At 50.9% G+C, this 17,187-nt stretch overlaps 1 protein-coding gene across 1 annotated transcript; it reads right to left on the reverse strand.

The window, feature by feature from the left end:
- Positions 1–343: 343 nt before the first annotated feature.
- Positions 344–7,602, reverse strand: LYSMD4 (LysM domain containing 4). Its single transcript, XM_041418767.1, has 3 exons — positions 7,578–7,602; positions 6,015–6,308; positions 344–2,638 (listed from the first exon to the last, which is right to left on the reverse strand). Exons 2-3 carry the CDS (start codon positions 6,288–6,290, stop codon positions 2,135–2,137), a joined length of 780 nt encoding a protein of 259 aa, XP_041274701.1. The 5' UTR covers positions 6,291–6,308; positions 7,578–7,602; the 3' UTR covers positions 344–2,134.
- Between the last annotated feature and the right edge of the window lie 9,585 nt (positions 7,603–17,187).

Raw genomic sequence — 17,187 nt, forward strand, 5'->3', positions numbered from 1 at the left:
CTCGTCCCGGCCCGTCCTTGCCCCCTGCAGCTGCCAGGCCAGGTGCCAGGTGTTGGTTCTTAACTGCAGCCACGAGGATGTCAGCAGCAGGGATGCACACACACTTGTTCCTGCACTCAAGGACTGATGCCTGCTAAGAACCTTTCTGTAAAACATGGAGAAACTGGCAGATGACCCAGGCTCCATGGAGAGTGGAGAGCCCAAGGCCAGTCCTGCCTCAGCCCCGGTTCCTCCTGCTGCTCCTCCTGCTCTCTGCAGAGGCTGAGGTGAGGCTGCAAGGGGCCCCTCCTTCCAAGGCAGGTGCTCAGCTGTGTGGTAGCAAATAAAGCACAAGCTGTGCCCCTTGTGCTTTCATTTCATGTGGCTTTATTTAAAAATGTAAGAACCTGGTCCCACCCTCTCCCCAGAACAGAGGTACAGCTCTTCACAGAAGAAAAATACAAGATTTTGTTCAATAGAAGATACTTTGGAGTGTTCATTAACAAAATTAGGTTCCCACTTTTGAGAGCTGCAGGGAACGCAGGTTCTCATTGTAGCAGCACACGGTTGTGAATGAGTGGTGCAGGGTCCTCACCTTGCTGGAGAAGCTTCAATCCTCCCTGTCCAGGCAGAGGCAGTCCTTCGGGCCAGGCTGAGCCACACCTGCACAGCAGGTGCTTGTACCACAGCCCCTGCTCTGCCCCAGCCGGCCTCAGGCTGCCAGGGGAAGCTGGAAAAGCCCTGTGGTCCTGCTGGCAGCAGGGAAGGTGCAGACGGGGCTGGGCTGAGGTGGGGATGATGAACAGCAGCTTCCTGCCCCTGCCCACCAGCACTGCCCTCACCCTCAGCACCAACAGCACCTGCCCACACATTTAGTGGTTGGTTCCAGGAAAGCCTTTACCTCTGCCCACGGGCCCAGAATTTGCTGAATCAAATTTCTGAGGGAAGTTCTTCTCTTTAGCAAAGCTCCCAAGGCCTCCCTTGCTGCTCCCTTGCGGAAGGCAGTGTTTGCTGAGTGACTGAAGAGCACAGCCCTGGGGCTGACCAACACCTCCACTGCCCTGCGAAGCTTTTCAGTGCACGTGGTCAGTTCACAGAAACTCACAACCAGCAGCTTCACGGTGCTCTCCTAGAAAGGCTTCACCCTTCTTGGACTTCTGTCCTGGACCTTGCAACCTGCACCCAGCTCCCACTTCACTCCCACTCAGACTGCACACAAGGAAGTAATTCCATGACTGAGCCTGGGTGTCTGAGAAGCACCACTACAGACTATTATTAGTTTTTTTAGCAAATAATACTGACTAGCCCTCCTGGCAGAAAACGAGCCCTTGAGAAGTGCCTGTGACTCCTCTCTCGTGCTCTCCTGTCATCATCCAACACCCCCTGCCCACCTGGGGCCACGCAGGGCTGAGCAGCACGCTGGGACAGCACAGATCCTGCACGGAGAGCTCTGATCTCAGGAGCCATCTCTGAAGGATTTCACTGAGGGAAAGAGGTCTGGGCTCACCCTTCCCAGGGGTGGCCCTGATGCATCCTAATTGAACACAGCTCAAAGGTTTGCTCACAGGGGTGACAAGGTGGGGTGCTGGCAGCATCACTGTGCCCTGGCACACCCAGCTTAGAGCCCCAGAAGGCAGCACTAGGGTCAAGCAGGCCAAAACCACCACGGTCTGCAAGAAACAAAAATGACACTTCTGAGAAAAAGTGTCCCCCCACTTCCAGCAAAAAGTGTTTCTTTAAAATGCAACCAACTCCCAACTTTCCAGCCACATTAATACTGCACTCTCTAGCTCAGCAGCAAAGAATTTGCTTCTAGACACGGCATTAAGAAATACCTGAAGCAACCATAATGAGTAAATTGCTACAAAATACTTTCCCTCAGCAGAGTTCCCAACTGTGAAGCCACCTGGGTGATGATCTCTGTAAGCAACAAAGCATCCTTGTTTTCCTATCAAAATCACATCACCTAATTTTCAGTCAAATTCAGGATTACATCATCAGCTACTTATAAAAATAATCTGTATTGTCTTATCCCCTTGGGTGCACTTGAGTCAGTCACAAGCATACGGGCATCACTGCTGGAGAGGCTGGAGTGGGCTGTCCTTTCACTTTAGGATTTTTTTCCTACGACTGAGCCTTGTGGTAATTCTCCTTCCTATCCAGCTGTTGAAACATTTGAGTTTGTCATGTTAGAGCTGTGGGCCACCAGGCCTTGTGTTTTAAAATAGATGATATAAAACACCGGCAGGACGATTCCTATCAGGAGCATAATGAAGACGGCGTTCCACCACTGGATTCCGCAGTCCGCACCGTTCCCAGCGTCCCGCTTCCCCGCCTCGGGCGGCGGCCTCTGCAGCCCCTCCCCGCCGTACTCCGCGTTCAGCTGCACCTCCACCTGCACGGCGTCCTGGATGCTCTGGTCGATGCCCCTGAAGTACTCACTGAGACGCCGGCCGCCAGCGGAGCCCCCTGCACCGGGGTCGGGCTCCGGCGGCTCCACGCGCGTCAGGCCGGGCTGGGCGGGCCCCGCCGGGGGCGGCCGCGGGGCCCCGGCGCTCTCCGTGAGCAGCCCGTGCGGCCGCACCGGGATCTTGATGGACTTCAGCGCGTACAGGTCCTGCTCACGGATGAAGTTGTTGACGCGTTTGATATCTGCAACCTAAGGAATCCAGAAAGGACACAAACAGTGAGGGCAGGACAGCCCAGGAGTGAGGCAGGAAGCAGCTACAAAGCCAGCGTGCCAGGAGCCATCAGGGAATAAAGGCAGGCCCTGGATGCAAGTGGTTTGATGTTCTGCGAGGTTCCCCAGCAGTTCCAGGGGTGCTCCAGGCCCTGCAGGATAGTCAGTCCCCATTAAACCAGTCTACAACCTCCACCTCTTGTACCTGCTGTATTTTGCTCCATACTGCTTTTCCTTGCCTTTGCCTTTTTCGCCCTTCTCTCAGTTAAGGCAAGAAGAATCTTTTTAACTAACAGATCCTTTAAGAAACTATTTTCACACCTTACACACGAGTGCTTCAGGTGACAGCACAACACCAGTGTGAGCATCTCCTGCTCAGGAATGATTCCAGAGTGATCAGAGCTCCAGTTTGGGAGCACAACATTCTGAAAGCAAGGGCACAGCCTGGAGAGCAGGTGAGGATCTCCCACACAGGCACGAGCATCCTCTGCTCAAGGAACACCTCTCTTCTGCAGGACAGCAGCTCATCCAGCCCATTCCTCCTGAGCATGTCCTGCTGAAGGACAATCACCTCTGTGCTCCTGTCACCACCTTTGGTGGCTCCTGTCTGTGAGCTGTGTCCCCACGCAGCAGCAGGAAGAGCAAGGGAGAAGCAGCCACAGGTGCAGCATCAGACACAGGGACAGGCAGCGCCGATACAAAGGCCAGGCAGCATCCTTATTTAACATTAACTAAGAGAAGATGCTTCATCCAGTGGCCACTCACAGCCACCCAGCAAGCACAGCAGCTTCTCAGTTGCACTAAACCCTCTGTCAAAGGAAAGGAACAGGATGTCTGTGTGTGCCAGGAGCTCTCTGCTGCAGCCAAGGAGATGGGAAAGAACCTTGAGGAAAAGGCCGGAGGGCACAAAACAAAACAGCAGGAGCCAAAGCAAAGAGAAAGGCAACACAAACAGGTAAAGCACCTCTCATCCATCACAGCAGACAGACACAGCACAGGGACTGTGCTTTGCTCTTCAGAAATCACATGACCTGCATTCACTGCACACTTGCTTGAGGCTGCCAAGGAAACTGGGGAGCTAAAACAAAAAAACCCACTTTACTTCCCAAGCACTCTGCTCAGAGGTGGAGAGGAGAGGAGATGGAGGCCTGAATCTCCCGTTTACTCTGCAAAGCTTCAGAACTCTGAAAATGGCACACTTAATCCAGAACCTGATCTGGGGACCCTGAGGCAAAAGGAATCCTCAGTCACTGCTTTGGGGTCCTCACAGCAGCTCCAGTGTCAGCTCTGGACTTAAACCCTGCAAAATTTCTTAGTTATGAAATAACAATCTCACCCAGAGCCTCCTAACTGAGGTGCTGCTTCAATTTCTGGATTTGTTCCAATGAAAACAAATTACTGGGACAGTAAATATCCCCCGTGGTGTCTGCAATCAAATACTGCAGTGTGGTGCTAAGACTCTAGAAACAGAAAGTGGAGCAGCACTCACACAGAAACAACAAACAAAGCTGATGGGAAGCATGCAAGAGATTGGGCTGCACAAGCATTTGGGCTTATTTTCTGTACTCAATTTTTTGGCTGCAGCGAGCTCCTCTTGTCCCAGCCTAAGAACAATGCCAAAAGCAAGCCAGGACTATAAATGGTCAAGAGTAAAAATGAGAATTTTGAAGTGCTTTGCATCTCTGCCAAGTTATCTGTGGCACACACACAGAGCTATTTGTTGCACTGTCTTACTATCCCCTTCCCAAGCAGATTCTGAAACCAATGTCAAGTTCTCATTCATTTCAAGGAGAAGTTCATCCTGGATTTTTACACACATTTCCCTATATATCTGTGGTTACAGTTCTCACTGCTGTCCTGGCGACCTTTCAGGAGCTGTTTAATTGTGCAAATAAAATAAAACACATGAAAACTGTCATGCCAGTCTTTAAAGAGACAAATTTCCTACAATAAGGATTTCAGTTTAACTGGAACAAGTCAGAAGTGCCCTCTCTGGAATGGAGGGAGGCAGCAGCACAGTTTTTGTCCTGAGGGAGGAGAACACTGGCTATGTGGTCCCTTCCATCAGTTTGCTTTTCCCCTGGCAGGCCCAGCAGCCTCCAGAGGGGCTGAAAGGCTCTGGGAGTGGGGCAGCAGAGGAGCAGCCACAGCAGGGTGACAGTGCAGCCACAGAACTGGGTGACAGTGCAGCGGCACAGCAGGACTCTTCATAAACCAAAGAACTCTTTACAATCTTCCCAACTGCTGTGAGTCTGCCCAGGTGCTGCTGAGAGCAGCACACAGCTCTAAACCCAAGCAAAGCTCAGCTCTGCCTTCTCAGGCTCTCCTGGGACCAATCAAGGCCTATTCAAGTCCTACCAGACTCGCATCAGGCTCGTCAGCAGAACACACATGGGTGCCTTTCTTGTTTTGTTTTTGTTTCTAAGGGCATGGGAGGGGAGGAATTGCTGCAATCCCTCTAAGGCCTCTTGCCTCAGCTGCACCATACAGCTGCTGTGTGGTTAAGCAAGCCTGCACTGGCAGGGCAGCACTGGAGCCAGAGCTGTATCATTATCCCTGCTGCGGTCGCTGGCCAATTGTTTCATCATGGAGCTCTGAAATCACAGCCCAGCTTGCAGATAAAGGGGGCTCTAAAAACACAGCTCCAACTGCTAAACAACGGGGGGCTTCCAATGTTCAGAGCAGGTAATTAAACGTTCCAGCAGTTTTGCTCTTTTCTGGAACAAAGAAAACGTGCTGTGTAGTTGTTCCAACTCAGAAATCTCACTGTGCACACGCCCTCCCTCCTGCCCACAGGCACCTCAACAGTGCACGCTTTGGGATGACAGCAAACAACCAAAACCCAAACACAGACACCACCTGGACTTTGGGACTGAACTTTGGCACCTCTCCACATCCACCCCTGTTAGACTCAGACCTTACTTGGAAAATGTAAGCTGATACCTTTAAAAAAATAAACAAAAGACCTCACCTATAACTGTGGTGTCTCTTTGTACTGCTCAATTTGCTTCAAAAACTCCAATGTTCCTTGAGAGCACAGCCCTGGCCCTCATTTCTACAGTCAGCTCCCTAATGTTTGCCCTCACTGAAATAACTTGGTACAACCTGCACTTAGTCACCGAAATTAAACAGGAAAGCAGGTCAGGCAGGGTGTGAGGCTGACAGCATGGTCCCAGCCTGTTGGCTGAACAACTCCTTTTTGTGTTTGTCTGGGGTTATTTCTGCCTGTCTCCAGTTTTACCCAGACAGTGACCATCCACACAACACACAGGGCTGACACCTGTCAGAGCCAGCAGACCACAGGACGCCTCTGGAAGCCGCTGCACGTGAAAGCCCCGGGGTGGCTAACCCTCACCTTACAGCCGTACTGCAGGGCCAGCTTGTTGAGGCTGTCCTCCTCGGTGAGCTCCCTCTCCAGGAGCACCACGTCCCCCAGCCTGGCCCGGGCGCTGCCCCGCTGCTGCTCCTTGCCCCTGGGCCGCAGCTCCATCACGTTGAGCTCCTCCTCCTCCTCGGACTCCTCCTCCGAGTCCGGGCGGCCATGGGGGAACACGAACACCTGCCTGCCCGGGAAGCTGTGCACAGCGGCAGGAGCCTGGAAGGGCCTTGTCCGGCTCTCATGCAGCCTCATCTTCCACAGCAGCAGCACCTGCAACAGAACCCAGACACTTTCAGTTTCCTCAAGACCAGAGTTTAGCTCTCAGCGTGAAGGATTCAGAGAATGCACAGAAAGCTGGCAGGTGTGAACACTCACTACACAAAGGGGCAAATCCAGAAGTGTCATTCTACCAGCAATATTAGAAAAGTTACATACTCAAACTGCAGCAATCAGGATTTTTTTCCCTTTTTTTTGGTTTTTTTTTTTTTGGTCTACCTGTGAACAAACCACTTTATAAGTATGTTGTTCAACATTTTAAATGCTACATTCTATAATTTTGTTAAAAGAGAAACACAGTCACTTGGGCGAACTATCTTCAATTATGGTCAAAACATACATCAGGTCTACCAACAGACATGAAAAACTGAACAAAGTAATCCTTTTTATACGTCCTTAGCTCTCTACACTTTAGGAATCCCCATTTAAGTTCTTGGAAGAAAACTTTTTTTTTTTTAAATAAGGACAGCTCATGCTACGCTTAACTTCAACCCGAAAAACAAGGCTTCATTTTGCTGCATGACAACTAGAACCTGCCTGAGCACTTTAATTATTGCTCAGCCTACAGCTGAAAGTTCGGGTTGGTTTGGTTTTTTTCTTAAATCCTCAGCTCCACAATTTGTTGTCAGGATGAGGTATAGGTAAGAAAACCCCACACTGTTATGGATCCTTGACCTTAACGTTCTCCATCTACCCCCAAGGCATTCTTCAGGTGAAATCACTACGATTTAATGGCATTTCCGTGGCCCCGGGCACGGCACCCAGAGCTGCGGGCTGGGCTCGGCTGTGCCGAGGGAGTTCAACACGCAGGACCAGGCTGGAGGCTGCCGTGGGACACCCCGGCCTCCCCCGGCACAGCTCCCTGCTCAGGGGCTGCCGAGCTGTCCTCTGGGGGCCCGACCTCGCCAGCACTTCAGGGGGATCCCCATGCCCTCAAGGGAGCCCGGTCCCCTCAGCATTTCGGGAGAGTCCTTCGTCCCTCAGCGCGCCCCGCTGCCCTCGGCACCTCGGGGGTCCCGCTCCCCTCAGCTCCCGCTGCCCTCGGCGCCTCGGGGGTCCCGCTCCCCTCACAGCGTCTCGCTGCCCTCAGCGCTTCAGGCGACCCCAACGCCCTCATCACTTGAGGAGGGTCCGGATCCCCTCAGAGTATCCCGCTCCCCACTGGGGCCCCGCTCCCCTCCGGGTGTCCCGCTGCCCCCAAGGGCCCCGTTCCCCTCAGGACGTCCCGGTTCCCACCCCCCTCCCAGCGCTCCCCTCACGGACCCGCCGCCATCGGCCCCGCACCAACCTGGCCACGGTCTCGCCCAGCGCTCCTCCCATTGGCTGGCGGCGCCGGAAGGCGGGACCTCAGCACCGCCCAGCCAATGGGAGCTCGGGATGGGCGATGAGGAGGGAGGGGCTGAGCGGGCGGGGCCGGGACGGGCAGAGGGCGGGGCCTCGCTTAAAGGGCCCGCGGCCCCGTTCCGGCCGGGACGGGACCGAGTCACACACCCGAACGAGGGACACTGCACACACCTGAACAGGGGTGAGGTCACACACCTGAACAGGGGGACACTGCACACCTGCACACAGGGACACCTCACACAACCTGCATAGCCCCGGGTGAGGTGCCACTGCCCCGGGACACGTCACACGCCGGTTCAATGGGTCAGGTCACACACCTGAACGACGGGTGATGTCACTCACCTGTACAACAGGCCATGTCACACACCTGTACAACCACGGGCGAGGTGCCACTGTCCGAGGACACGTCACACACTGGTACAAGGGGTCACGTCACACACCTGCACAGCCCCGTGTTACACTAACATCTCAGTTATTACATCATCAGCATGTAATAACAGATGTAATGTGTCCATATTACGGTGTGTCCCTATTACAGTGTGTCCCTATTACAATATGTTAACAGATGTAATATGTGTCCATATTACACTGTGTCCATATTACGGTGTGTCCCTATTACAGTGTGTCCCTATTACAATATGCCACATTACAATATGTCAGTTTGACACTGTCGGTATTTCTGTGGGTGCCTGCAGAGCTGACCAGCCGTGCTCCACACTCTGTGTTTGCCTTGGCCCCCCCTGACTCACGGCTGATGTTTAAAAAGCAAGCTCAGGACACGCTGCTAGCAAGTCCCACATTCAAAGCTTTTTTGGGGTGCAGGGACAGGAGGAATGATGCCCTCCTTGCCAGCTGTCAGAATTCGGCGGGGTGAACATCTCCTGCAGCGGCAGCCTGGGTTTGGCTCAGCCCCAGGCCTGGCTGCTCCGTGCCCTACAGGTGATGGACAAACCTGCTTTTAAATGAAATTAAAGCTGAGTGCAGTCGTTGGCCATCCCTTTGCCTTCCCCTGTGCACCCCCAGTGCTGCAGGCATGAGGGGAGGGCATTTCCTCTCCAGCTCTGGCTACCCCTGGACAAGCTACATCATCAGCTGGTAAATGTGACACAGTGAGAGGAAAGAAGGCTCCTCAAGCATCAAGAATTTCTTTAAGCAACAGCTGTTCTTCACAGCCCTTACCTGCCCACACACCTTGGTGGGACTGAGGGATTTTGGCAGGGATGGAAGGGTGCTGGGAGAGTGGCCAGGCAGGACTGTGGCTGAGCCAGCTCCCCATCTCCCAGCAGGATTTCCTTCCCTCCATCCCTGGGCCAGATCGTCCCAGGAGCAGATGACTTTGGGCTCAGGCAGCTTTGTGGCCCGACAGATGATGGATTTAGTGTGCTGGTGAGGGCTTTACAAGCATGGGGAGCAGATGAAAGGTACCAAAATGCCTTTCCTGAGCCACTTGAAGCCTCTCTGTGACTAGTGAGGTTCAAAAGCTACAAGCTTATCACGTTTTGTCAAACAGATCCAGGTTACTCAGGCTACCCTGTTGAACCGGGAAAATAAACTGCGAGCCTCTCTGTGACTACTGAAGTTCAAAAGCTACAAGCAACAATCACGTTTTGTCAAACAGATCCAGGTTACTCAGGCTACCCTGTTGAACCGGGAAAATAAACTGCTGAGGAAATGCTGGAAATTTGGGGGAATCAACCAGGCTTTGCTGTCTGGGCTCAGTCTGGGCTAGATTACTGTCCTCGATAGTGTTTAACAAGAAATAACTGTTTTGTGGGAGTGCTGATGTTGGATCTGGGTCAATTGCATGGGTGATGTCATAATTCCAAATAATTGGAATATTTTTGTAGTTAGCAGACAGATTGTGAGAGCTGCACAGCCCCAAACAAGCAGAGTCTGTCTGAGAGCTCAATGGTTCAGTCATTATCTGCACTTAACCACCACAAGGGTCATTAGTGCCCTGAATTTCAGGAAGAATCCTCCTGCCCTGGCTGAGATCAGTGCAGAGGGTGACAGCTGAGTCTGCTCATTTGCACTCAATCCACAGAGTGTCCATGGTGCTGGGCACCAGCTGGAATTCACATCCATGCCAGCTGCTTCCCAGACTTAATCCCTGTAAGAAAGAATCAAAACTTTCATGAAGGTCTTGGCTGGGAATCTCCAAATAATCTAGAACAGGGCTCTTCTCCTGTGTCCCTGTGATTCCTGGGAGCTCTTGCTCAGACCCAGAACTGCAGTTTTCCTCATCACTTGGGATTTGTCCCTCTTTCCTCAGGCTCACTTCAGAAGTGTGAGAAGTGTCAGACACACATTTCCCTGTGTTGTTCTGTGCTTCTCTTTCAGCTGCATTCTAAGCTGTGCAATAAAACCTCTCACTCAGTCACAGGCTGCTCTCCACCCTTGGGAAAAGGGTAACTTCAGGAAAAACTTCTTGAGCATCTCCTCAGAATCAACCAATCACTCCTGTTTAATTCAGCAGATATCTGGGAAAGGTTCCTACACAGCACTGTGAGGCAATAGGAATCTGCTGGAATTATACACACAAAAAGAGAAAAAGATGGATATTCCTTTTTACCTTCATTTCATTGTTCCCCAGTGGGAGACTGGGAAGGCAGCTGGAGCAAACCCCACCCATACTCTGGACATGGCATTATAGAAATTATGATGTCTCTCTTGCAAATAATGAATAAAAGCTGGGCTCTGCTCTGGCTTTGGACTAATGCAGCACAACCAATTTTAGTGGAGTTACCCCTGTGTTAAGTCAGAAGCACGAGCCAAACACAACAAAATAAACCTCTGCCTGGTACCTGCAGTGACTCAGCTTCTGTGGGTACTGCATGTACATTTGACTGAATTATACACACAGCCATAATTTTAAGAGGTTGATACAGTAGGCACCCAACACAGGGGAGAAAACCTCAACCAAATTAAATTAATTATAGGTAAATACTTAATGGAGTCAATTGAGCTGTGGAGGTTACTCAGAGTGCATGTTTGGTAGCATCAGGTTACACCTTGTCTCTTTTAAGGCTTTCTCCCCTTGGAGCTCGTGTAGCTCAGCAGGTCCCAGGCTTTGCCATGGAGCACAAGCCCTGTAACTGACTGCCCTGGAAGGGTCTCGGGCTGCAGCAAGGAGCTGATGGTTCAGGTGACATCTGGAAAGGAGCACAGAGCCCGTGTGACACCTTCTCTGCAGGGACATCCTGCTCAGGGCCAGCCTGGTACAGCGCTCCCCCTCCCAGCGCAGTGTGAGCCCAGCCCCCCACGGATGACAGCCACTGTGTCCCTCCTTGGGAAGAGAGATTTGTGTCACCTGGAGTCAGGGTGTGAGGAGCTGGGTACCCTGCATCTCTGGCTTCTCCCAGGGCAGAAGCAGCTCCTGCCTCCACCCTCTCACGCTTCCTCTCTTGTCTGGAGCAGAGCAGGTGTGACGATAAAGGCCCAGCTTCATCATTCATCTCAGACATCAAATTACTCCCACCTACGGGGACTACATTTGCATCTCTCTCACGTATGCAGTGACTCAGGAGTGGCACTTTTATCTGGGGAAGCAGAATGCAGATCTGAATGGCACTGCTGTCTCCTGGAGGAGATAAGGTGTCTCTGCTCAGAGCCCTCATTCTGGGCTTGCCTTCTATCACACAGCTCCATTTGGCAGGGGCTGCCTGGTGTGTGTGATAGCAGGCACTGAATTACTTCAGAAAAACAGACTCATTCTTTCTATAAAAACAAATGACTAATTAAAAGTGGTTTTAATTTTGTAATTCATATTTTCTTGGGATTGTCCCAGACTCCGGAGTCCATGCTCCACACCCTGTCCTCCTGGAGAAATTTGGCGAGGGAAAGCACCATGAGATTTGCTCCCTTTCCTCTCCCTTACGCCTAAAATCCCCCCTTCTCCCTTCTCCCTTCCTGCAACTGGTAAATTGTGAAGAACAGGAATGTTCCTGGGAAGAAACCCAGGCAGAATTGCATTCAGAACAAGTCAAAGATTTCTTGCATAACTGAAGCATGTGTTTGCAATCCCCAATTGCCGGAGCACGTAAGCCCTGCCAGCGAGTGCTGTTCCCTTCAGATGTTCTCAGAGAGCTCCAGGCAGGGTCCAGGGCAGCCTGTGGACAATCTGAGCTGAGGAATTGCTCCATGGCCCATCTGTTCATGGTGCCATGCCAAAAAGGTTCTTGGTGAAAGGATGGCAAAGATCCAGCCCTACCGCTCCAAGGAGCTGGGCTAGGGATGGTCAGGAACACTGCTCTGGGACCTCCCCCAGCCACAAACTGGTTCCATGAGAGAGCTTGGCTGCTACTACCAACCTGTCAGCCCAGGCTTCAGGCAGCTTTTGGGATTGATGCTCTCCAGAATAGTCAGCATGTGCTACTCCAACAAAGGACAAAACCACAAGATCCCAAATTGTAACTGCTGCGAAGCAGCAGAGAGCCAGCAACTACAGCCTGCTCTCCCTTCAGCTTGAGAGGTGCCACTGATTCAGAGAGAAAATTACCTTTCCAAGGGGTGCTGTTCAAAACTGGAACCTGACAGGGCCAGGAACGATGGGAGTTGGGGGCTGGGACACTGGTTGGGAAAAGAACCTTCAACCTCTTTGTGAGGAAGCTTTTGTCCTTGGCACTACATGGAGCACAGGATATTACAGGAGCACAGACCCTTGCTTGAGCTGGTGCTGATTCTGGGGAGAGGCAGGTTGATGAAAGCATCACTTGTCTTTCCAATGACCTTATCATGTGAGCTGAGCCTGCCAAGAGCTGTCTCTCACTCTGTGCTCCTCGTGGCCTGAGCCAAGACTCCTGGATGCTCTGTGCCGTATCCGATATCGCTCGGCATCGCTGGCGGGCTCCCAGGGCTCACACACATCCTGGGAGGGACCAGGACACCTCTGTGCTTTGCTGCCTCCAGATCATCTCACTTCCAAACAGGCCCAATCTGATTTTGAGATTTTTGAGTATGAGGAACACCCTGATCTTGAGGGAGGAACAGAAGGAACAGAAGAGTCTTCCAAAGCAAGATCCTTGACCTCCAGAGCTGCATGGCTGTGCTGGCTCCTCTTCATGCTTCCCAATAGTGTTCCCAGGTTTTTACTGGTGTGTGGCAACAATAATGAGCAAGCAACACGTGGTGGCAGCAGAAGGCTTTGCTTCCTTGTCTGGGAGTCTGTGGTTGGAGCATCCTTGCAAGGGTCCTGAAGAACAGAGGTGCTCCCAGGTTTGAGGGTCACTGTGGTGGGCACGAGCTGCAGCTGCTCAGACTCTGGGAGAAGGATGTTGCTGGACAGAGGGGCTTTGTGGCCTCCTGGGAAGGATGTCAGCACTGGGATCCTGGGATTTTGTCACTGCATCTGGTCCTGCCCCAGGTGCTGCAGGCCCAGCCCAAGCACTGCCATGCTCATGTTCAAAGCATGTTCAGCCAGAAGACAGTCACAAGGTTGTTCACTATGGAAAACTGGCAGGAGTGAAAATCCCAGAGGCAGATCCCACTGCAGCCCACAGGACAAGCCTTGCTGAGCTTGTTGCACCACGGGCAGGATGGGGCCCAGCACGTTCCTTGCAGTGAGGTGAAGTGAAAAAAAGAAGCTCTTACCTCATTACTGTGAGGAAAGAGGAAGGTTTCAGCTGCTACCATTTATTCTCCTAGAGACTTGGAATTTTCAGGTAACAGAAAGAAACCTTGGCTGTGGAGGTCTTGAAAGCCAAGTTTGCAGAGTAGGACTATTTCAGACAGGGAAGTGGCTACAATTTACACAGTATGGCTCTAAGATTTTCTGGCAGGGCTATCTCCAGAATAGGTGTAATTTTTCCTGCTCTGAGTGAGCAGAAATTCAGGAATTGCCTGTCCACTTGATATTTGCCGGATTGCTCACATCAGTCTCCCCATCATCAGTAATGTGGAGACTGAGTGGTATTGGCACAAGCTGATGGAAATGGCAAGAAATAAAAAATCCAACAAAAGCCAACCTTGTCACCAGAAATGATGATGGATTAATTAAAATAAGGGGTGGGAAACAAAACACCCCTGTGCTCCATGAGTAATTTAAAAAGAGTAAAATCAGATACATTCCCAGATAGGAAAAGCATTTTCTGTAACTGAGGCTGCTACTTTAATTGGAAAATGCTGTTAACAACTCTGACCGAGGCGAGGGCAAGAGCACAGCAGGCCTGGTGGAGATCTGCAAGTAAACAGCTGAATTGCTTCTCTCAGCCTCAATCTGCAAATTTCTGAAGCCAAAAGAACAGCTTTAAATGTAAAACTTCTGTTGGAGCTCATGCTTCAATTGGGCTGTGTGCCAGGACATGCAAAGACTTAGGGCATTAAAAGTCTCATGGAGATGAAAAGACAGTGGGGAGTCATTTGAGTTGGCTTGTAATGCACTAAGCTATAGCAGGATCTGCCTTCATTCCCTTTAAACCAACTTGTGGGGAGGCAAATGGAGAAAACTGATATTTTATCACTTGTAACAGTTACAGCAAAAGCTAAGGCTAAGCACGACTCTGATGGAATTCCTGTGTCCTGCACACAGTAGAGGGGTCTCAGCCCCAGGCTGGCTCAGCCTTTCCAGTACCTGGGAAGTGAAGTAGCCCCTGAAAATGCCCCAAACTATGGAGTGACCATATCTAGGGATGTGTGAGCTGCCCTGTTGGCTGCTGTTTTCACTTCAAACCATCATCTCAGGCAGCCTTTAACCACAGAGTAACAGAACAGGTTTGCACCTACCCTGCTCCTTCCAAGGAGCTCAAAGTGTTTTAAAAATCTCCAGCCAAGCAGTGCTATTGTGGTTCCTATTGCACAGTGGTTCCCTGAGTTACAGGGCAATGCACTGCTTCACCAGGATGTTGCACCAGGCTGCACAACTTGTTGGCATGCCAGGTCAGCCCAGATCCTGGGAAGCTGGGATGAGCATCCAAGAAATGAAGGATGTGTCTGGCTGTCAATAAACACTGAAAAAAAGCTGTGAACAGCAGCAAAGTGACACAAACACAGCGTGGTCACCAGGTACCACCAAAGCACAGCTGGCCAAATCCAGCTGTTGCAAGGAAAAGGAAGAGGAGCAGGGCCATGTCTTTCACTGGTTAATGCTGCAGCTCCCTGCATGGGCTGGCTTCAGGTGGGCAGGCTGAGCATCACTACCAGGGCTCTGGGAAACGCTTTGCTGGGACTCTTCACTGCCAGAAGCTGCTTTACAATGTTCCCAGCTGTCCCCCTAAGTATCAGCTTGGACAAAATTAAAGGCATACTAATTCCCTCGGGTTTCAAGGACCCTGGGAAGTCACTAATCAGGTTCCTGCTGAGCCAAAGGCAAGGAAGAACGTTGTTAGCAACAAACACAGAAAATCTTCTCTAATTGGAGCCAGGGAATGGGAACGTGCTTCTGGGGAAACCTTTGTGTCTCTCAGGAGCACGTTCACCACAAGGAGAGGAGCCCCAGTGGGCAGTGGGGGCTTTTATCATAGTGCCAGGGAACTCCTCAGCTGAGAGGAAATAAAAAAAACACACACCAAAAGCTTCATTAGCCTTAAAGCCTCACCCTCAGTCTTTGTCCTGGTCTGAAGGGAGAGAAAAGTGTTTCCATTTGTTTTGAGGTTGGTGTTAGGAAACTCTCTTAAAAACCAAGGGCCAAATGCTGCTCTTTCTTCAGGAAACAGTCCCAGGGAATGTTCAAAGACACCAACCACACAGGGAAGACTTTGTAGGTCCAAGGCCTGGGTGCCAGAAGGGAGTTTCACCACGGTGTCCTCCATGAGAAGCTGGCTCCAGGGTTACACCCACAAGGACACCCTCAATGTGGGATGTGGGTGCATGGGAGCAATATTGGCCTTTAAATCTGCCAGGATCCTGGGAAAGCCATCCCAGGACCCTGTGCTTGAGTGCTAAAATCAGAGCCTGTATATGAGACAAAAAAAAGGGGAAGAGGAACCATTAGCAGAATTAAAGGGACACATGAGCAGATGAAAGGTGCAAAATGTCATCTTTTGTGTTCCCAGCAGCAGAGGGAATACCACAGAGAATCAGTGGGAAGTGGATCAAGTAACCCCCACATTGCCCCATTCCTTAAAATGCAAAACACACAAATGCTGAGCTCTTGCTCAAAGCAAAGCACAATCCTCTCCTCTCATTGTTACCTGTAACCCAGAGCCTGTGGAAGCAGCTACAGTGAATTAACTTGAGAGAAAGGAGCTGGATTGAATTTGCTAAGGGAGATAAAACTCCTACAGGCATGTTGTTAAGAAAGAATGAGCAGTAATTCTGTTTATTCTGATTAGTTTTGTTTGATTGTGCTTGATTGTGCTTGCCCTAGGAAACATGAGAGCTGCTGGGGATCATATCAGCAAAGAAAATCAGAGAGCAACAAGTTGATGGTTTAGAGTTCATGCAAACATCGTGCCAGCCAGAAGAACCAGAAGAAAAGAGTTAGCTCAGAGGCAGCCACTTATCTACTGATAAGACCCTTTTGGGGAAGAATCTCAGAATGATGCAGAAGAGACTATTCTCTGCTGACTGATGGGCAGCTAAGCCAATCAGTCAGCAGAGAATATGGCATTGTTTGGGTTTTTCTTTGCTTTCCTCCCCCTTCTTCCCCATTTATTATCAGAACAAAGAGCATTTTTGCCTGTAAAAATCTTTGTGCCTAAAGAGGTAACACCGGGGTGCGCTCCTGCACCAGAGCTGAACTTCTGGGTAGCTTTGATTCAACTTTGTGGAGAAAATCACAGTAAAACTCTTAGCTATGGATCTCTACATGATCATTATCTCAGCTTTTAACATCTACATTTGCAAGTCCTTCTTTGTGGAGATAAAATACATCACCATGGTTTCAACTTACCAGAAAGTCTCTCCCAGCAGCTGCTCTCTGTGGAAGTGTCAGAGGAAGGAGATCAGGTCCCAGGTGGCCAGAGAACACAAGCTGTGTCTGGCCAGGAGCAAAAGCTGTCGAACACGAGGCATCTGGAGAGGTGAGAAAATTCAGGACAACTTCTTGGTCCAGCAGATAAAGCTTCCTGCTTTTTTTTTACAGATGTGATGTGCTAACAGATGTTCCCTGAAAGGGGCAGCAGAGACCAATCCCACACGATGAACAGAGAGAGCCGTCCTGATCGGGGAGAAATAAAAATGAAGAGCAAGAATTATTTGCAGTGTTTCTTTTCCTTGGCATGCAGAGGCTCCACCATGTGTCCACTCAAATAAAAACAGCTTGGACCCACACAGGCCAAACTGGGGCTGCCTGGTAGAATCTCGATGGGCTCTGTGATCACTTCCTTCAGCTGCTTTTGAGAGGAGGGCACCAACCCTGCCCAGATATGGGTGCTGGGTGTGCAAACATTGTGGAGCTCTAGATAATGCACTGATTAACATCTATGTCACTACAGCAGCACAGCAGCCTTTGGGCTGGCAGGGGGATCAGTGTAATTTGGGAAAGGTTCACTAACAGGCTCATGAGTACCTGCACCACAGCTCGTCACTCACAATTTGGCTCCCACCTAACCCTGAAAGAGGGAGATGAGGAAAAGGCTGATTAAACGATCAA

This window comes from Onychostruthus taczanowskii, unplaced genomic scaffold, assembly GCF_017590055.1.
Source record: "Onychostruthus taczanowskii isolate IOZ18803 unplaced genomic scaffold, ASM1759005v1 scaffold6, whole genome shotgun sequence".
In the NCBI taxonomy this organism is placed as follows: Eukaryota; Metazoa; Chordata; class Aves; order Passeriformes; family Passeridae; genus Onychostruthus; species Onychostruthus taczanowskii.